At 49.7% G+C, this 19,850-nt stretch overlaps 4 protein-coding genes and 1 long non-coding RNA gene across 5 annotated transcripts; 2 read left to right on the forward strand and 3 right to left on the reverse strand.

The window, feature by feature from the left end:
* Positions 1–59: 59 nt before the first annotated feature.
* Positions 60–1,827, reverse strand: haus1 (HAUS augmin-like complex, subunit 1). The gene is made up of 9 exons (XM_061299878.1): positions 1,619–1,827; positions 1,371–1,545; positions 1,149–1,284; positions 919–1,053; positions 704–827; positions 532–597; positions 392–463; positions 254–301; positions 60–169 (listed from the first exon to the last, which is right to left on the reverse strand). The coding sequence occupies exons 1-9, from the start codon at positions 1,637–1,639 to the stop codon at positions 125–127; spliced, it is 822 nt and encodes a 273-aa protein (XP_061155862.1). The 5' UTR covers positions 1,640–1,827; the 3' UTR covers positions 60–124.
* Positions 1,828–2,154: 327 nt separating this feature from the next.
* On the forward strand, positions 2,155–4,363 carry mis18a (MIS18 kinetochore protein A). Its single transcript, XM_061299882.1, has 5 exons — positions 2,155–2,456; positions 2,780–2,846; positions 3,035–3,157; positions 3,272–3,374; positions 4,004–4,363. The coding sequence occupies exons 1-5, from the start codon at positions 2,210–2,212 to the stop codon at positions 4,073–4,075; spliced, it is 612 nt and encodes a 203-aa protein (XP_061155866.1). The 5' UTR covers positions 2,155–2,209; the 3' UTR covers positions 4,076–4,363.
* A 2,025-nt stretch (positions 4,364–6,388) lies between these two features.
* Positions 6,389–16,874, forward strand: LOC133168373 (uncharacterized). Its single transcript, XR_009718197.1, has 3 exons — positions 6,389–6,536; positions 14,274–14,329; positions 16,743–16,874. It is a non-coding gene; the product is annotated as an uncharacterized LOC133168373 (long non-coding RNA).
* Positions 7,892–13,821, reverse strand: hunk (hormonally up-regulated Neu-associated kinase). Its single transcript, XM_061299854.1, has 9 exons — positions 13,319–13,821; positions 10,450–10,742; positions 10,325–10,380; positions 10,120–10,255; positions 9,917–10,044; positions 9,578–9,704; positions 9,318–9,486; positions 9,080–9,242; positions 7,892–8,970 (listed from the first exon to the last, which is right to left on the reverse strand). Exons 1-9 carry the CDS (start codon positions 13,538–13,540, stop codon positions 8,210–8,212), a joined length of 2,055 nt encoding a protein of 684 aa, XP_061155838.1. The 5' UTR covers positions 13,541–13,821; the 3' UTR covers positions 7,892–8,209.
* On the reverse strand, positions 14,356–18,703 carry uspl1 (ubiquitin specific peptidase like 1). Its single transcript, XM_061299846.1, has 9 exons — positions 18,566–18,703; positions 17,993–18,115; positions 17,194–17,887; positions 17,009–17,107; positions 16,810–16,939; positions 16,565–16,690; positions 16,334–16,494; positions 15,887–16,185; positions 14,356–15,805 (listed from the first exon to the last, which is right to left on the reverse strand). The coding sequence occupies exons 1-9, from the start codon at positions 18,701–18,703 to the stop codon at positions 14,765–14,767; spliced, it is 2,811 nt and encodes a 936-aa protein (XP_061155830.1). The 3' UTR covers positions 14,356–14,764.
* Between the last annotated feature and the right edge of the window lie 1,147 nt (positions 18,704–19,850).

The raw sequence follows: 19,850 nt of genomic DNA on the forward strand, positions 1-19,850 counted from the left end.
ACAGGCTGACAGACGATGGCAACGTGCTCAAGCAACACAAATTGGGACACAAGGCCACGTCCATTTTTTGGCTTTATTTGTCAAATATGTACAAAAACATTCCTTTAGGTCTCATTGCTTAGCATCACTTGAAGTCTACGTACTTCTCCAGCTGGGTGTTGAGCGCCGCCTAGAAAAGGAAGTTGGTTTTATTATTTTGTTTCCCAGCCAGATTTGGGTTGAAATGAGCACATCCTTGCAGCCCCGCGCTTACCAGTTCTCTTTTCGCCTCTTCAATTTTGACTAGAGCGAGAGACGGGCTCTGCGGTAGAAGAAATCATTTTGAGCAAACAAAATTCAAGTCCAACAAAAGAATGGCGTTTAAATTCAAAAAGTTGGAAGCCAAACTAACCGGGCTGAGGTCCATGAAAGGCTGCAGTTCCTTCTTCAGGTCTTTGATTTGGGCTTGTAGCTCGGTCACTTCCTACTCGGGGCAAGACAACAGGAGTGAGACAAACATCTGCAAAGTTTGATGATGTCACTTGGGCTCACCGCTGAGAGTTGCACTAAAGCTTGATGGCTGAGCGACTCCTTCATATTCCTGGCAACCAGCCGGGCCTGACCAAATCGATAACACGAGAATTTGGTGACGCAGCATAAAGCATAACTTTCTCAAATTGAAAAAAATAGCGCATCTTATTCTTTTGAAATGCGAGTTTCCGACCTCTTGGGCCTCCCGTCTGTGCTGGATTTCTTCTGTCTTGGCTTTGATGAAGTCCATGTTGAGCTGGCGCTCCTCGGTGATGGCGCTCGCCACCATTTGTTCCTGATGCATTTTGCTCACGTCCCTGCGGAAGGGATGAGTGGAAACTTAAAAACTTTAAAAATAAAAGTCCTATTCTCTCAGAAGATGTGTAGGAACACAAAGAGCTTGCATACTCCTGCAGTTGTCCTCTGAGCACCAAGACGGCGCTCAGCTTCTTCCTGAGGTTGAGGAGCTCCCGGTCCAACTTGGTTTCGGACTTCTCTTCGTCCAGAAGCTCATCGGTCAGCCGGTTCAGCGCCAGCGTCAAACTGTGGAGCACAGCGTCACCTCTAAGCGGCTAGCACACTGATGTAGCATCCACAAGCAGGGGGATCATTCAGGCAGGCGTAACCACGATGCATACCTGCAGAATGACGTGTCTCGTACCGCCAGCACCACGGCGCTGTCCACCAGAGAAGATAAGTAGTCCCTGCAGGATTTGGGCAGGCTGGCGAGCGACACGCCCAAATCTTCACGCAGAATAGCTTGGAGGTGAGCGGCTGGAGGAACACAGTGAACATCAAATTAATTTAGTTGAGCTTGGTCGACTTGAATCAGGGTTCCACTGTTGTGGCTTCTGCCTCACCGTCTGCCTGGTACTCGGCCGCCTTTTGATTAAGGTCTTCGGCGAGCAGGCTAGCGTGTAAGCATCGAGCTTCGCTGGATTCGGCGAGCTGGTCCAAAATGTCCACCGTCCGAGCGGTCACCTCGAACTGCGGAACCGCCTCATCGCCGAATACCGCCGCCAGCCAGCGGTTCACCTAAACAAAGTTACGGCATGAGCACGCCAACCAATGCAACGACGGGAACTTGAAGCCACACGATGCTCTTTACCCTCTGGAGCTTTTCCGACATGGCTGAAGAAGTCAAGTATGTGCAGATGTCAACAAGAGCTCCGCGTTGCTTTTCAATTGCGCGCTCGACGTTTGTTATTCTTAACGCTTCCGTGTTGTTATTGCAAATTTCCGGGTTGTTGCCCAATCAGACGACAGAAACCTTTTTTCATACGCAAATGCTGTAAGGACTTGTGTGAATTAAACACGTGATTTATAAATCAATTTAATTGTATATTAATGCACTAAAGTCAATACAATAAAGTTTATACACATTATAAACTATTAATTAAAAACGAAAAAAAATCAGTTTCCGCCTTCCGCAATTTTACGATACAAAGAAATACTAGTTCAAGAGAATTACACCCCCTACCCAAAATCCGCTCGCTTAGAAAGAGACAATTTCAAAGTAGGAAGGAAAAACTATCAATAAACAAGTAAACTAATATTATTCCACCCGTTTTAACTACATTTGAAGATGTTTGTCCCTAGGCCGCCACGTTCACCCGAGATGGAAATTAAAGGGTGGTGAACTATCTCTTTTCCGGTCGCTATCCTCGCGTGCGCCGCGAAGATTCAAACGGAAACAGAAATGGCGGCGCGGGCTAAACAACCCACAGACGGCATGAAAAGTCTCAACGATACGTTTCAAACGTTCAGCGTGGACTCCAGCGTCGTCGAGGACAGGCTGTTTCGTCCCAATGTAACGGTGACTAAAGAAGAGGACGACGACGACGACGGTCCGGTGGTGTTCATCTGCATCAAATGCAAGTTGCCCGTCGGGGATTCCTTGTCGTGGGACATCAGCCAAGATGGACAAACTCACATTCAGCTCAAGCGTAAGTTTTTTTTTGTTGTTGTTGTCTTTTACACAACTTCGACTCGATTTCTTTGTGTGTCTTGGCATGAAGGAATTGACAATAAAGCTGACTCTGACTCTGAAGTAAATAAATGACGTCACTGGCTCGTACCTGTCCCAATGGCAGGGCAACACTTTTTCTTTTCTAACCAAAGGTTTTTATTATCTTACATGGCGCAGTTTGGTGTCCTTGTTCCCATCTACGCCCACGATTAGGGACCAAATAGAACATTCATCAGCACCACCATGAATGATTCCATAGTGTCCCCATTTGACGCCATGCTTGTTTGTTTTGATTTTCAGGAGTCACCAACAACGTCCTGGTCACTAAGGAGACTCGTCTGCATGAATCCAGCAAAGGTTGTCTTTGGTAAGACACGTTGGAGTCAGTATAGCATATTCATGTGGTTGGCAAGTCTAGCTCACGTTTCTGAGGTTGGAATCTCAGGCTTGCATGGCTTGTTCCAAAATAATCCAGCTTCCTTCCACATGCCAGAAACCGACCAATTGGCCCAGCTGAGCTGAGACCTGTCAATTTTTTTTTCCCCCCCACACCAGTCTGATCGTGGATTTGTTGTGTGTGGGATGCCGCACAGTTCTCGGGATGATCTATAGGTCTACGCCCAAGAAGTTGGACCACAAGAGATACACCTTCTGCTTGAACGTGGCCCGCATTGACAGGCAAGTTGCCTTGAATTTGGCCTGCATGCAGATTTGCTGGGCTATGACTGCAAATTGTCACACACTGTATAAATGTGACAGCTGAAAACAAAAAAAAAAGTGTAATCTTTGCAGTTACCTGCTGGGCTCGGCAAGCCAGAAGTTGTCAGCAGAGGGCCCCAAAGAGCAGCTGGTGACCCTCGAGTACAGAAGCCAGGTTGAGCAATTGCTGACTGAGGTAACAACAAAGACAAAAACAAATGTGGATTGCTCCAGCTTGACCACGCCTGAGTCGGACTTGACAAAAATGGTGTCATGGCATCGTTTGTTGATGATGACATCACTCCGGTTTGGGGAAACTTACCACTGAGCTTTGCCACAAAAGAAAAAGATAAAAATGAGCTCATCTCAACACACGCTCATCACATCTGCATTTTTCCCCCTCGTTTTTTATTTTAATCTCATAATAACCGTACCCCGCAAAAATTGAGTCCGCAGGGTGTTTACCTTTTTATGGCCTTTGTTTGCTGGGGAAATCAGTACTTGGATTGGCCTGTAGGGGGCGCCGTGGTCGAGCCTTCTTCCAGCGGGGAGACAAAAGGCTGAGCAGGAGAAAAACATGTTGTGCATGTGCTCAGCTTGGACATGCGGACAGGAAATGAATTGCTCATGGTTTCGATGAGGAGCTGTACCTAATCAAGTGGCCAGAGTGTTGACGAGCCACATTGTCCTTTTGTGGGAAGGCAGCCCTGACATGACACCTCTTTAGCGTGCGATGGCTGAGCATGTGTCTGCCTCCCATTCTAAAATTGACCTTGCTGCCTTTCTTGCTGCTTCTTTTAATTTCCCACCTGACTCCCCCCGCAGATGAAGATGATGGTTGTTTCCATGGCGCGGCATGTGGAGGAGCTGCAAAGCGCTGCTCAGGACAAGGCCTGAGCGCGTGGCAAGCCCAAAAGCACGCCCGCTCTCCTCCTCCTCCTCCTCCTGGAGGGCAAATCGCGTTCGTCAGCACATCGGACCTCCTTTGAGGTGTATTTTCTTCTCCAGCGTGCATGTTTGTGCGTACACGTTTTCATCATGAGAGCTTGTGTTTTGGTTGCTTTGTGTTTGTTATTCAGTTGTTAAGCAAATAAAGTGTCTTTTGTCTTATATATATATACCTGCGGTCACCAAAGTTTTTGCCCCTGGGCCCCATTTCAAAATAAAACGATTGTCGGACTTGAAGGAATCGTCGGGTGTTTGAATTTAAGACGGATTGGGACAAATCAGGGTGAACATGTGTGGACGCGTAAGAGGCTGTGCGGGTTTACAACCTGCACTCTGAGCTTTCCTTGGACGTGAGTCTGTTTTTTGTGGCTGCTGTTTTGGTTAGCAACCACATGCAAATGTGTCAAAAAGCTCCGCCCCCTCCCTTTTGTTGTTGTCATTAGTGGAGAAAAACAGTGTTAAGCATTTTTAAGTGATCCGGATAATCCCCGCGAGTCCGTTGCGCTTATCTGCTTGGGGCCGGATGGACTTTTGCTTTCGGGGTCTTGGCGGGCGTCGATAGGAGGACGCAGGCGGAGCCGTAATGTGTCTAGCGAGGCTCGCTAGACAGCCGTCAACCTTCCCCTCGCCTGCCCATCCCGCAATGCTGCCGCCGCCACGTCCAACCGGCGTGCCTTACCCTTGCAGCGGTTGCTGGGGCAACAGGCGCTACGCCGGCTGGCCCGTTGCCTCTTCAGGATGATGTCATTATGTGAGGTGATACCAGACATTTTGGGTGTGACCACAAAAAAAAAAGTTACTCCTCTCTTTTCTGTTATCCCCCTCCCCATATTTGAGAAGGTGAGGTCCTAGTACCCGCTCGCACTTTGCACGCATTGCACAGCTTGCTGCCTTGATTGCACCAGTTGGGGCCTGGACCAATCATCTGGGTCGTCAAGACCCCCTTGCCCCGTCCCCCCCCCCCCCCCCCAATGAATAATACAGGCAGAGACAGCATCTCCTCTCCGCTTCCTATGTTGCCATGGAAGCTATGAAGCCTCCGTCAGCCAATCGCATGGCCTCCTGCCTGCTGCTGCCGACCAATGGCGGCTCCAGCTGTTGCCGCAGACACCGGCGCCTGATTGGCTCTCAGCATCTCTTTCATGACTTTTCTGGGGGAGCAGGGGGAAAAAAAACATCTCAAGGGGTTTGGCACCTGTTTGACAAGTAGTCAAATAAAATCCCTTAAATTTTGACGGCACACGAAGAAATGAAAAGGTGATGGTGGCACTTTTAGTCCCATTCAAGTCAACAACATGCTGTGTGCAGAAAAAACAACAGCAGGAGCAGCCACACCCAAAAGCCGGCAGAAGCGCTACGTTGCTTGACAGGGATGATTTTGGCGAAGCAAACAAAAACAGATGGTTTCATCAAAATGAATACAAGGGTTTATCGCATTTCTATTTAACAATAACCAATTATTGATTTCATGATTTTATGTCTGTAATTCAACACATTTTCTGGGTTTGTTTTACAACAAAGTTCAATAGCTGAGGCATCAAATACAAATATTAGTTGTGGTCAATATTGTCGTACAATCTAAGTCGAAGCTTTTTGAAAACATCTGTCGGCGTTGTTTTTGTTTTTGTTGAAAAGAAGAAAGTGTCCATCCCTTGATAAGCCCAAATACGGTTTACACTAATCACCATCTCATAGTGCGTATGTGCATGCGTGTGTGCACGCATTAATTGCAAATAAGCTTAACTTCTTTCCGACCGCTCCAAGGCGTCATTTGCAAACATCGGCTCGTTTGGCCAACCCAGCCCGCCTTGTGCTTACCTGTGTGTGTGTCTGCGTTGGAATCTGTCTTTGTTTGTGCGCGTGTGTATAAATATATGCGTGTATCTGCATCTCTGTGTGTGAATAAAATCATTTGGGATCATATGTGGGTAGAGCTACATTATGTTTATCACTGATTGTATCTATGCGTCAGTGTTTTTACGTGTGTCAATCCGATCTTTGGTTCAGCAGTGATCTAAAGTATAAAACAAAAATAACCTATTAACCTAAACTATGAAATGAATAATATAAGACAATAGCTTTAAATGATAATAATTAACCAAATACTTAAAAATGTAGCATAAAATGTAAGGGTAAGAAGGAGGCTGGGCTGTCCACAAAAGACTTAATTGAAGTTGAAAAGAATCAATTTAGCCGTCTTTCAAAACGTTGCGATTTTCTCCTCAAGTCAAAGTGCTGCACTTTTCAAAGAACTACAAAAATGGCGGCGGAACTACGGGACATCGAAAGGACAAAACGTCGCACTGAAACTGGCAGGTGAAACCGATGGAAAGTAATAATTAGCAGCAAACGGGAAGACGCCTCGTCGTCGTCAAGTTGAAAACTTCTCCTAAGAGCGGACAAACAGCCGGTAAGACACCCGACTTTTTCCACGGTCTCCCATTAATCGTTTGGGTTTTGCATAATGCTAGCTGCTAGCTTAGCTGCGGGCCGGTTGCCTAGCTACGCGTGCGCGTTGCCTGTCTTGTTGTCTTCGCCGTTTGCGCGTCTTGTCACTCAACACTTGCAATGTGGATCTCGAAGAGTCAGCACATCGCTTTGTAATCTTATCTTTTCACATCTAGTCTCATTTTTTAACCGCTGAGTCCAAACTTTTTTTTCTCTCTTTGTTGCCACTTCCACACAAACAAAAGCCCCCAGCCGGAGCCTGTCGCGCTTTATCCGCTTAAAAACAAACCGACTGTTTGTGTCATCTGTGCCATGTGTTGACTGGTGGGTGACATACCACACCCCTTGCCCCCCCACCCCAATGTGTCTGGTTTGGCCCGTGTTGACCCAAAGAGGTTTACGGGGAACGCAGCTGAATGGATTAATGTCTACAGTTTGTGTTTATGACACCAAATCCTATTTCGGGGGGGTTGTGAAATAGGGGCGACCCCCCGGAGAGCCCCTTGTTTTGCAAAGGAAACATGCCACAATTGCAATTGAATAGAAATATTTGAAACAACTTTATACAGCATAAAAATCTCTTGACAAACCAACAAAAGTTACAAAATCTTACAAAAGTCTTCGCCCAAGTCGGCATCGACTTGGACGTAGACACAATTTGAAAATTAAAAAAAAGTACAAAGACTGCCGACAGACTGACAAAATTGCATGCAATGTTTCCTTTGGGTGCTTAACAGTGCCGAGGCCCAAAAAAACAATCCGGCAAGTGAAGGAGGACAAAGTTAACTTATTTACAGTTTTTTTTCCCCCATCTTGGCAAATACTGCTTTTTGGTCATCGCCGTAAACGCTTCAGACTATTGCACACAAAAAGGACTCTTGACAGTATTTTAGTTTGCCAATTTAAATTGCCAACACGACTTTCCTTTGCACATCCGCTTGGCTACAAACTCTCTTCAAATTGCTTAACAGTTTGTAAATTCATGTGGAAAACGCTGGACGTAAACTAGTACAAAAAGCCGGGACGGAATCGCCGTCTCCATAAAAACGAATAAAACTTGGCACCTACGGAGCTCGTCTAGGGGAGCGTGAGGTCAGCGGCATTCGGTTGCGCTTCACCGTTTTGGTTTTCCCGTCAATGACGTCACGAAAACAAGTAGCGGACGTCAAACCAAGCAGGGACGGACGGACGGACGGACGGGGGAAGAGGCGGGTTAGCTGGTGCGAATGGGTCGGTGGCGGCTCACTTTGTAAGCGCGTCATTTATTGGCTGGATACATGTGTGGAGGTAGAGTCGTCCCGAGTGCCCCCCCCACCCCCCCACGAGTCGTGCGCTTTCTAAGAAATGCTGCTTTAGCTACTGGAAGACGAGCAGCGTAATGTTAATTCAAAGAAAATGAGACGCTGCTTTCGATACCCCCAAAAAAGTGACGGATAATGTTGAAGACTGATAAATCCAAATAGCAGATTTCCTTAAAAGTGCATAAAGTGAATGGCCATTTTCTCTTAATCGATTTCCGTGGATTTGGACCGATGAGCGTCAAACTCGGAAGTCATTGCTAAGGGAGCCATATGTCACATTTGAGTTCCATTTTGAAGTCCGTTATTTATAGTTCCCAGCTGGTGGTCCAGGGTCTCAGCAAAGGGTCTTGAGCGCTCCCGACGCGCAGAGTAGAGTCTGCATGGGGTAGGGCGGTGGCGACACCACCTCCTCCACCACTTGCTCGGGCCGGAAGCTGAAGGGCTGCAGCTGGGTCTTCTTTTTGAAACCCAGGCCCGCGCCCACGCAGGGGATCTTGGCGCGCTGCGTGGGGCTGTCGGTCTCGCTGCCGCTTCCGCTCGGGTTGGACGGCGGGTTGAGCGGGCTGAAGGCCGACTTGGGCGGGCTGAAAGCCGAGCCCGGAGGGCTTCCCATCGCGCTGGGCGGGCTTCCGCTGGCGTCGGACAAGAAGCCGCCGCCGCCCCAGTCGGCGGAGACGCTCTTTTTGGGTTGGGGGTGGACGATGAGCACGGGCGGACTGGGGACGGTGGCCTTCTTCAGGTAAGACGAGTCGGGCTGGAAGGCCGAGACGTGGCGGGGCGGTGACAGGGTGCCGTTGGTCAGCTTGTACCAGGGCGAGGCGGGCGCGTCGTCCAGGCCCTCGGCCTTGGAGAGCGAGCCGAACGAGTGCATGCCGATGGGCGAGGGCGCGGGCGGGGCCGGCACGCCGTGCTCGGGGCTGGCGCCGCCGCCGGCGTTATTGACGGGCGGCATGGTGGCCAGGCGGCGGCGTTGTTGCGGCGTGTGCGACGAGAACAGGGGCTGGATCTCCAGGTACTCCATGGATGACGACGCCACCGTGCCCGGCGGCGCCAGCGGCGAGTTACGGTGCCCACCGGTCAGAGCGCGTAACAGACCTGCACGGCGACATTAACACTTAGCTCCGAGTGTGGGAAGGAAAGAAAAAGGACAGAGAACATGTGCCGAGATGAGACCCAAACAAAAATGGAGGGCGGAGCCTCTCACCGGTACGGTGCTTCTTCTCCTTGCTGGGCCCTTTGCTCACGGCCAAGTAGACGGGCGCCTGCTTGGGCGGGATGGTCAGTTTGTCCACGTGCTTGCGCCACTGCGTCTGGAAGTACTCGTTCTTGGGCTTGTCGCCCTTCTTCTTCTCCTGGAACTGCATCTCCTGAGGACGGACGCAATATATTCCTTCAAATTTTCTGAAAGGCCACAGTTGAGAATGCTTCTCCAGCTGACTTACCCGGTACTCTTTGGAAAGCCTCTTCATCTTCTTGTTGAGCAGGAAGTAGACAGCCAGGGTGTGGCAGGCGCGGTTGGTGAGCACGGCGCTGAGCACCTCGCTGTGCTTGTAGGCCATCTTCTCCGTCATGTGCAGGAGCACCGTGTGGTTGATCTCCTCAATGTGGATCCTTTATCAAAGAGTGGACGCTCAGAAAGAAGCACTGGAGAAATACACAGGAGGGGGGGGCGGCTCCTCCTCCTCGGCGGCGCCGGCTGTACCTGTTGAGGTAGGGCGCCCCCGTGTTTCTGTTAGCCAGCTGCAGCCACGAGTCGGCCATCACTTGGTGGATGTTGGGACGCTTGTTGGGGTCGGGCTCCAGAAGCTTCTTCAGCAGGCAGATGGCGGCTGGGAACACAACGGCAAATCAACCACTTTATTTGGACTCCTGCCATGAAACGGAAGACTTAAGGCCTTTTTGATTAAAAGGATGGGCAGATAACCCGGCGACGCAAAACGTCTTACGGGTCAAGCCATCCTTACCCTTGTCGGTGTTGCGCAAGAGCGAGCAGTCGTAAGCTTTTATGAATTACGCAAGCGGCTTAAGCCCCAAGGGTTACCTGTGGAGAGCGAGGGAGGCAGAGGGTTCATCTCCTTGTCCACCATCTTCTGGTGCAGGGCGCGCAGGCTGAAGGGCTCCACGGTGAACGGTAGCGTGCCCGTTAGCATGGCGTACATGTTGACGCCGCTGCGGGTGGCGGCAAAACATCAGCTTAAACGTCGCTCGCTCTCATTGAAACGGAGCCCGAGTCGAGAAACTCACATGGACCAGACGTCCACTTTGGGTCCGTACTTCTTCCTGGAGAGCAGTTCCGGCGCAGCGTAGGCGGGGCTTCCGCACTGGGTGCTGAAGGGGTCCGAATAGCCCAGGATGCCGGCGCAGTTGCTTAGCCCGAAATCTGAAAAGGGTCGGTCGTTATTTCTCAGCTTTCTTGCCAAGTCCGAAAGGAAATTTCCTTTTTTTTTACCGATGAGCTTGATGTTGTCCTGCTCGTCCAATAGAAGGTTTTCAATCTTCAGGTCTCTGCGACACAAGAGCCATATGACGTAAATGCCAATCCCAAGCTGAGAGGCGACAATTCCAAAGCCTCACCTGTGCACCACGCCGGCCCTGTGCAAGTGCTCGACGGCCAGCACCAGCTGGCGTATGTACTTCTGCGTGCGGCGCTCGTCCAGCCGCTTCTTGTCGTAGATGCGGTTCATGAGGTTCCCGCCGGGGCAGAGCTCCATCACCAAATAGTAACTGTTCTCCGTCTCCAGGATGTCCAGCAGCTGCGTGATGTTGGGGTGGCGGATCATTTGCTGGATCTGGCCCTCGCGCCGCAGGTTCTTGGTCACGTACGAGTCCTTCTTGGCCTTGCGCTTGTCGATCACCTTCACCGCCACCTGTCGGACGCGCCGAGACGTTAACGTAACTCAAAACTGTCAGCAAGCTGAGAAAAAAAAACAATAAAAGTTTCGGTCCTAATTCGAATCGAGCATTCACTTGGGTCTTTTATTAGTCGTGCTTGTTTCGTTGGCATTTTTTTTCCCACTGTTGGCATCTCGCCGTGGAATTGGCACTTGTGGCTTGCGGAACAGCTGCTGAGGACGTTGCTTTGGGTTTCTTTGCAGCTGGCACTGAAAGCCATCGAGGACATGGGGGGGGGGTCAACACGTACGTTTCAGTACAGAACGTCCCGGAGGACATCGTCGCAAAGCGTCGTTAACATTCCGCCCGCCGTCGTTCCTCCCCGTCTAGACGCGGGTTCAAGAACACGACTCGGGTCCCGACCGCTCGCAAATCACTCTTTCGTTAATGACGTCGGCGAGCGGACGCGCCGCCCTTGGGCTGTTTGTCCTTTCCGTCTTTGCGCACCTCCAAATGGAATTTGAGTAGCGCAGTTCTTGGCGTTCTTCCACTTCCGCTTGATTGGCAAAAGGCGTAGATTTGGGGGATTGTTCCTTAAATGTGTTTTTTGTTCCCATTGTGCACACAAGCGCTTAATTGCATCAATTGAATACTAGAGTCTGATTTGGTGGATTAGGTCTTCATGTCGGGTCTTTGTGTTGTGCAAGATGGCCTTTATCAAGAACATTTTAAACATGTAATTGTGCCTGCTGTGGATTTTTTAAAAAATCTGGACTATTTCCAGTTGTTCGATTTATTTTAGTTGAGCCAAGTGGTGGTTGTGATGAATCAGTGGTGACAGGTGATCCCACCAAGCGTCAATTTAGCTCACGTTGTGGATTTCTTTTCTTTCATTTGATGGATTGTATTCCTTTTGTGTTCATTTGTAAATAGCAAGGTGGTGCGTATTACAATAGCAATGCGTTGAATGGATAGCGTGGGGCTTATTTTCAGTCGTGTGGGTGGGGGGTTCCCAGCCTGCCGGCCAGGGGGCTTTTGAGGGGTGGGGTTCACTTGTTTACTGGGCTCCCCTCAGACAGAAAAAAAAAAGGGGTGGGGGTGGGGGCAAAACACGAAAGTGGGTTACACGACAGACCTCCAAAACGTGAACGCCTCACTTTTCTCCACGCGTGCTGTTAAATGTGCACTTTCCAGGGATGCTACCAGCGACAATAAACCCTCTGCCCCGCCCTCCCGTCCGCGCCCTCCCCTCCCCTCGCGGCTTGTCTCGCCTCGCCATTGCATCCGTTTGCATCATCCGAGACAAAGAGAGCAGCGAGCTCCACGAGGTGAGCGAGCGGCTCTTCGACAACGCGTTCCCCTGACGTTGATGGATTGCGTGGCGGCGCACAATAGAGAGAGACAAGAAATGCCGTAGGACGGTAATAATCGCACTGAAATAGGAATTTCAAATCGTCTTGCAAGATGACTGGTCCTGAAAAAAGTATCATTTACATTTGGGGGAGAAAAAGAAATGAATAACTAAACACATAAATAAAAATAATAATAAACTAAATAAATAAATAAAAAATAATGACAAATGATTCAAAACCCATTTTTATAAATTTGTTGGGGTGTTAAAAAAGAATTTTTTACATAGGGAACACAATTTCTAATACATTTTTAATTTCATTATTTTTTTTAATTTTTAACTTAACTTTTTTTTCTACCCAAATATTGGCATAATACCACTTTATGTCAATACGACCAATCTAGAATGTAAAGATTTTGAGTTGGGTCATTCTTGTGCGATTCCAAGTTTCTTTTCCTCTCAAAAAGGACATTTGATCTCTTTGTGAAGAAGAAGAAAAACCACCAACTTGTAGCATTCCTAAATTCCAAATAATACAATCAAGTAATTGCCAATAAATCAGTTGAAGTGTTGAGGGCACCGACAAAGGCAAGTGAAGGACTGTCCTTCACGCCTGTTGACGTGTCCACGCGTCCCAGACAAAGGAAAGTCAGCGAGTGGCCTTCAGCAGAATCTTGATCAGGTCCATTAATCACACATACACGCACATCTCAACGCCCCGCCCCTCCCCTCCCGTTTGCCATGCGACGCACGCGCACACAAAGGAGCGAGAAGAAACGCGCAATGTTGTCAAAACAACAAACGTCAGCGGCCGTGAGGTCATCAACCGGCATACGACTAACAATAGACCTGTGGATTTGGGGAATAGAATAGTGTCATCTAGGAATAACTAGCGTAGTAAAACATGAGTTATGCTTACTCTAGTGAGCTCAATTACAATTCTGAGAATTGGCTGTTCTTTTTTTAGGGTGGACAAAAAGTGATGTCATCAAGTCAGATTTCATTTAATCTCCCCATAATGAAATATGTTAGAAAATTCGGCTTTTTTTTTTTTCCAAGAAGAAAAAAGTTTCCCCAAAATCTCAAGCGCAATACCGTAAGATTGAAGTCAGAATCTTGGGAAGAAATCGAAACTTTTTGGCGAGAGAATTTGGTCCTATAGACATTAGTCATCTTTTTTTCTTTTAATCTTACTATTCCGAATCAGTTTATCAAGTTCTATTGGGTGTCGGTGCGGTCGAAATGGGAGGCGTGTGTTACCTTTTCCCCGGTGAGCGCGTGCAGCCCCTCTCTGACTTTGGCGAAGGAACCCTCGCCAAGCTTCCTGCCGATCAGGTAGTTGCCCACCCGCTTGGTGTGGTAGAACTTCTTGAGGATGTCGGCGGCGGGGCTGCTGCACAGCGTGGCCGCCGCCGCCGGCAGCAGGTCGCCGTCGTCAGGCTCGCCCTCCGGCAGCAGCACCTCACACTCGGCCACCGGCATGACTGTTTGCCGCTCACTCGTCCCCGGCTACTTCCTGGGCTCCTCGTAGGGCAATTAGACGGTTCCCGAATATGGCGTGTTGTTACAAGTGAATGCCACCTGTTCCATCCATAGGCATCCTACCAGCACATGAAGGCGTCGATCCGCAGAAAAAAACAACCTGCCTCACTTAGTACAATCACAAAGGATTAATTTCTTAGCTAAAAAGTGGTGAAATCAAAAGGGTCTTTGTTTGTGCTTGTGAGCGTGATGGACGCTGGACAGCTCACGCTTGTTTGCGTTTGCCACTTTAAAGAACAAATGACTTTCCCGGTTCGGGTGAAGGAGGAAAGGGCGTTCCGACAGTAGGCGGGGCTTGCCTTTGCCAGCCAATCGGCGTCGATGTAGGAGAGTGTTGAGGAACAGAGCCAATCAGCGCTGACGTAGGCGTGGCGTTTGGGAGAAATACAAAAACACACTCTGGTAAGCAAAACAAAAAAAAGCACAAACAACGAACACGTTGCGAGGCAATCGAAAATACACGCGCAACACAGTTACTAGGCTGGACAGACACTAACATTTGGGAAATATTAAAATGTTTTCACAAAAAGAAAATTGGTTGAATTTGCAGTTTTATTTGGAGGTGGTGGTTGCATGTGTATGTGTGTGTGTGTGGGGGGGGGTGTCTTAATTTATAACAAACAGAATTGTAATTTTATTTTTGCATGTTACAATGATACCTCTTAACAAACAGGTGGAACAGCTGCCTCCAAAGAAAGGCGACGTGCTGCCAACACTGCTCTGATTGAGGTGAGTTGTTAACATATTACGGAGTGTAAACGTTCGTGTACTTTATTCAGCCAAATTACATCAGGATAGAGCTGCTTTTATAGACACGAATTAACCATTTCAAATTGCAATCATAATTTCCTCACCTATGAAAGAAATACTCGGAAGTGCTTCACAAAATAAATTAACATTTAATACACTAACCAGCCGCAAGCTATTTTGGCAGAATATGAATAAAATGTCAAATGCTGGAGCGACACACATGAATGAATATTTGTTATCCTCTACAAATAATGACTAATACCCGTGGCTTACACCATCATAAACCTGCCTTATACTGCCCCCAAGTGGTCGTACAAAGTAGCACAATGTATAGCAAACGAGTAGCCTAAATAATTGTATTCCTTAGTTTCTATGAACTAGAAAGGATCCAGAGCATTTTCGGGTGTTCCTATCCTATGAGAGTAAAAGTTCCAGTTCTCTGAGGGTCTCATCCTCCATCGCTTGCTGAGCCTCCGTCGCCACCGGCGTCATCGCCAGCAGCTCGTCCAGGAAATTTTCAGCTTGCACCGGCGGCTGTGGGGTATTGGGAGTCCCATCTTGGCAGCAGGCCAGCACGTCCAGAAAGCCCGAACTGTCAGGCGAGGGAAGCGGCAGGTCGGCCGGCAAGGCGGTGGTGCGCGTGGCGGACGAGCTGATGCTAAAAGGCGCCGCGCTGTCGGGCGCGTGCGCCAGCAGCTGATTGAGCTTGGCCAGTTTCTTCTTCTTGGCCTTCAGCTTCTTCAGCAGCTTGTACCGCAGCGCTTCCGTGTCGCTAAGGATGGCGAGCGGACGAGGGGCCAGAGTCTGGCTTTGACTATGCCAACTCTTCTTTGGAGACGATGGCGGCGGGGATCGGACGGCGGCACCGAACGCGCCAAACGTCTCGGCGGCCTTCAGGGGATGCCCGTCGCTGTCCTCTGTACGTAGCGGCTGAGGTTTGGGAGCGGGCGGCCTCCTGGCGGGAGTGGGTGTGGAATGACTGGGAAGGGATTTCACACGAGGGACAGGTGCAGGAGGGGGCTTGCTGGTGCTTGGCTTCTGATTGGCAAGATGTTGGCTGATCAGGAAGGACCAGCGGGAGTTGTAGTTCAAAGGTGGTGACCGTGGCCCAGTGGAGGATTCGGGCGAGGCCCTCTGGACGATTTGATGCGGCGGGTCGGAGGCTTCAGCGGGTGCGCGGCTGGCTTGGATCAGCGTGCCATCTTGAGCTGGGCAGCTATCTCGATCGTTTGCTTCCTGTGGTGGCGCCGTGTTGGTCTTAGCCTTCTTTTTGTCGCGTTTAGGTTTGACTTTGGAGATCCTGCTGCTTCTCCTCGGAGCTTCTTTCAAAGCGGGGTCATAGTCGGGATCTTTGTCTGTGGGGTCGCTAGACTGGATCAATTGCGGAGGGTCTTCGGAGCTATCCGGCATGCAGTCCAGAAGTGCTTGGTGATCCGTCAGCGTGTCGGCTCCGACCTGCAAGCGGAAATCTTGTGAACACTCGGATCAGCGAGTTCTCACATACTGTGGCTCAGCATAAGAAGTTTTCCAACCCACCTCTGTCAGGGTGAGCGTGACGATGTCATCGTGGGACAGCCCGTTGAAGGCACTTAGCAGCGTGGCGGAGCCGATGGACACGTCGCCGCAATCCCCCAACATCGAGGCGTTCTGGTCCAGGACTAGGCTTTGGGAAGGCGGGGAATCCGGCCGCGTACTGGACGGCGAGCACGCTTCCGAGCCGGCAGAATCGTCCTCCGCTTCCCAAAAGAGAATGTGCATTTCTTGAGCGGGAACGGGCAGCTTGGCATGGAGCACGCTCTGCGGGTGCTTCAAGTCATCAAACTCGAGCCAGGAGCCTGAAGGCCGCGTGGACAAGAAGAACAAGAGAACGAAGGGGCCAAGTTCAAACGATAGCAAGCTCAACTTTAGATCCAAGGAGGGTGACTCCAAGAGGACACAAAAAAAAAAAACCTGCGTCATACAGAAATGGCCTTGTCTGCTTACCGTCGGGTGTGCGCGTCCAGGCCACAAAATGCTCGGCCCGCTGATCATACTGGATGAGCGCCGTGACGGTGTGCGTGCGGCCCTCCAGGTTAAAGGTGAGCGCGTCCACGTCGCTGTGCGGCACGCCCTCCACAAAGTGCAGCGCCAACACTGCAGCCACCCTGCGGCAGCGAAACATGACTACAGGTCAGCAAAAATAAATAAAAAAATCGCGCAGATTTAAGCACTTACCGTTCCAGCTTCATGGTCCTGCGCTGATGGCGGGCGCCGCAGGCGTTGCACGGCCCCAAGTGGGTGGCGCGCAACGGGTGCCAATCCGGCACCAACTCGGTGAACGTGGTGAGCGTTTTGGTGACTCTAAAACGAGTGAAATACTGTTAAATGTTAATTTTTTTTTTTCAATCTTCAGATGACCCATTAAGAAAATGACATGAACAACATGACAATGATGTCGCTCGGGGGGAACCTGAACTGACCTTTCCCTAGTAACCGTCTTGCACTCTGCGCACTCAAACTCCCAGCGAAAGGTGGTCCGAAAGAGAGGCTCCGCCCACGAGTCGGCCGCCAGCAGGAGGGGCAGAGCGAACACGGGACTTTCCTCCTGGCCTGTGCAAAACAGCAGGTGAGGATGTAGTGACATTTCCTGACGGCTCCAAAACGAAGGCGGGCGCTTACCGAGTTGGCAGTGCAGGCGCGGCTGCAACGACTCAAAGACAGCCGCCCTGAGGCTCTGCAGACGCTCGTCGGCACGGCACCGCGCTCTCGCTTCACCATCTACGTGCAGAGAGAGATGTGAAACGAGTCCCTTTGGGCAAAAAGTTTCATTCTCAGCTGACGCATCTTCCGGCACCATCACTCACCGCTTTCCGCTTGGAGGGCGCGCCACGCGCCGTCATAGCCGTTCATGAGGCGCCAGATGGCGGCACGCTGAGGCTCGTGCTGGGCTTTGCGCCTCCTCAGGCTCTGGCAGTTGACCAGTACCACAAGCAGGACGTCCAGCCAGCACAGGTTGTGAGCATTCTTCCAGAAGAGATGCCCCGGCGTGCCGCTTTGGGGCTTCCCCGCCGCACCGACAAGTTCGTCGACGGATTCCTCGCCAGTTTCCGCCGTCATGTCGACACATCCTCCGGGAGAGCTGACGGCTTCCACGCGGGCGTCGACAGGTTCCCCTGGAGAGGCAACTGATTCTTTGGGAGCGTCAGCCGGTCCCTCGGGAGCCCGGTCGGACGATTCCAAGTCGCCATTGTCCTCATCTGTCGGTGGCGTCAAGTTCAACGAAGAAGAAGGCTCGTCCTCTGGCGGCCGGTATTCACATCCAGAGGCGGGTGCCTGATAAGGAAGGCAGCCTTGGGGGGATGACAGCTCGCTACAGTGGCCATTTTGAAGCGAGCTTCGTGCATATGACTGGCGGGAGCGCAGACGCTTGGCTTTGACTTCCTCGCAGTCGTCTTTGTTTGACAAAGTCTTTCTCTTCCTGTTGCCGGCTGTCGTGTCCGACGGGATCAAACTCGACAAAACATCCTCCAGAGGACGGCCGACCAGAGGAAAGAGGCACTGTGGAGAGGAGCCCAAACAGGATTAGCAGCTAACATGTTGCCACCTTGGCAGACGCGGTGTAATTCTGCGAGCAAAGCGTCGACGGAGCGGCCGGCGGCTGACCTGAGGCTCAACGCACAGCGGGATTGATTCGTGCAGGTTGAGGCGGTACAGGCGCAGGGAAGAGCGGCGACCTTTGGACGCGCACCACGGGCATTGATCTAGAGACGCTGCCCTCTCCTGGACCTTGCAACACAGCATTTCGGGACTTAATGACACATGCAAAGGTATTCAAAGTTTGTAAAAATGTAACAGCTCGAGTCTTTTGAAGAGGTCTCATTCATAAAAGATGAGGATCAAGACACAATATGCTAGTGGTCAAGAGTGTGTTATTCGTAAGACCTTTGAGTGGTACCTTTTTGGAAATTCTAGAATAATCATAGGAAAATAGTTGTGCTTTATTACACACTTTTCATATTCCGCTAAAATTGAACCTTTCGCCTTTTACCAAAGATTTCCGTATTGTCTTTTTGATCTGTCTTCTTTAAACGTGTTTCATAAACCACGTGTAAGTCCAAGATTTCTCAGACTATAATTGAGAATGGCACTGTTGATCACAGTGGTGGTCAACCACAATTCAGCTTTGCGCAGGTGACAAGCAAGTTGAGAGGAGAGCAACCAAGAGCTCACACTGACTTTTCCCAAATACCCCACCGGTGGGGAGGCAAGAGCCCCCGAACCGGCGTCTTCACCAGGCATTGCTACGGCGCCGCTCCTTCCAAGGTCCGCCGCTGCTGCTGCTGCTGCCCGCTGCCATTCCAGCAGTATCACCATGACAACCTGGCTCACCTCCCAGGTAACTAAAGAACAGTAAGTAATGGAAAAGGCAATGAAACATTCAATAGTTGGACATTCAAAAGTCACATTAACTTTTCAAGTAAACATAGAACGAATGAGTTGTCCCATGTGCACCTTTAAGTAGGTTTATGATTGACATCTACTCTACAACCAACTAAAAACGTTCCTTGTGTTCTTATCATCTACCATAGCACGCGACTAATAAAGACCCTAAAATATTATGAACCAAAAGATACCGCACTTTTGTCTAAATAAGACAAAGAAGGCGTGCTGCACCTGCCGGCTAGCATGCTAGCACGCACGCGGCAGTACGAATCGAAGCCTAGTAATAAACAAAAGCGACTTCAAATGATACATACCGTTCTCGCGTTTAAATTAAAAGTCGGCAAGCTCATCTTCAAAGAAATGAAAATAAGCCGGCGTGTGAAAACGTGCCGCAAACAGCGTTGACCGATTAAGTCGTGCTAGAAACGTCGTGCTTCCTGTCGCGTGTGCTGCACTATTTATATTCCCTGTCAAACCACGATCAACGACGGTTCGTTCCACAGTGATGACTTTGACGTCGCTCCAAAACGAGCATAGAAGATTGTCATGGCAGCAGGGATCTCAAACTTGCGTTCATTTACGGGATGCAGTATAAAACTAGATATCAAACTTGAATTAGTGCGACACGAGTTTTTTTTTTGCTATGTAGTTGCTCTGTGTGTGTTAGGAAGTTTTCCCAAAGTGACACCAAGCGGAAGGAAACGTTAACCTTCCTCCCAGTCCCAGCGACATATTTTGCTGTGAAGAGAGAACTGAGTGACAACGACCAATTTCAAGAAAAACAGGAGACGGAATGTTTTTTGTTGAGCACAGGGGCGATGCATTACGGAATCAGACAACGCCCCCATCGCCTATCCCAGATGAGACCCTTTTTTTCCTCATGACGAATCAAAACATTTGCATGTATTACAATTCAGGCGAGCGCATTAGCATGCACAAACATCAGACCGCATCTATCTATCTATCTATCTATCTATCTATCTATCTATCTATCTATCTATCTATCTATCTATCTATCTATCTATCTATCTATCTATCTATCTATCTATCTATCTATCTTTTTTCTTAATTAGGATTG

This window comes from Syngnathus typhle, linkage group LG15 (assembly GCF_033458585.1).
Source record: "Syngnathus typhle isolate RoL2023-S1 ecotype Sweden linkage group LG15, RoL_Styp_1.0, whole genome shotgun sequence".
In the NCBI taxonomy this organism is placed as follows: domain Eukaryota; kingdom Metazoa; phylum Chordata; class Actinopteri; order Syngnathiformes; family Syngnathidae; genus Syngnathus; species Syngnathus typhle.

Coding starts and splice junctions, on each gene's coding strand:
- hunk (XM_061299854.1), bottom strand. CDS start 13,540: ATGCCGGTGGCCGAGTGTGAGGTGCTGCTGCCGGAGGGCGAGCCTGAC. Junction 10,045..10,119: donor AAAGTGGACGTCTGGTCCAT/GTGAGTTTCTCG, acceptor CGCCACCCGCAG/CGGCGTCAACATGTACGCCA. Junction 9,705..9,916: donor GCCTCCCTCGCTCTCCACAG/GTAACCCTTGGG, acceptor TTGTGTTCCCAG/CCGCCATCTGCCTGCTGAAG.
- uspl1 (XM_061299846.1), bottom strand. CDS start 18,703: ATGGTGATACTGCTGGAATGGCAGCGGGCAGCAGCAGCAGCAGCGGCG. Junction 17,888..17,992: donor CGCTGTGCGTTGAGCCTCAG/GTCAGCCGCCGG, acceptor TCCTCTCCACAG/TGCCTCTTTCCTCTGGTCGG. Junction 16,691..16,809: donor AAGACGGTTACTAGGGAAAG/GTCAGTTCAGGT, acceptor CACTCGTTTTAG/AGTCACCAAAACGCTCACCA.
- haus1 (XM_061299878.1), bottom strand. CDS start 1,639: ATGTCGGAAAAGCTCCAGAGG. Junction 598..703: donor ACAGACGGGAGGCCCAAGAG/GTCGGAAACTCG, acceptor CGATTTGGTCAG/GCCCGGCTGGTTGCCAGGAA. Junction 464..531: donor CTTTAGTGCAACTCTCAGCG/GTGAGCCCAAGT, acceptor TGCCCCGAGTAG/GAAGTGACCGAGCTACAAGC.
- mis18a (XM_061299882.1), top strand. CDS start 2,210: ATGGCGGCGCGGGCTAAACAACCCACAGACGGCATGAAAAGTCTCAAC. Junction 2,847..3,034: donor TCCAGCAAAGGTTGTCTTTG/GTAAGACACGTT, acceptor CCCCCACACCAG/TCTGATCGTGGATTTGTTGT. Junction 3,375..4,003: donor TTGAGCAATTGCTGACTGAG/GTAACAACAAAG, acceptor CTCCCCCCGCAG/ATGAAGATGATGGTTGTTTC.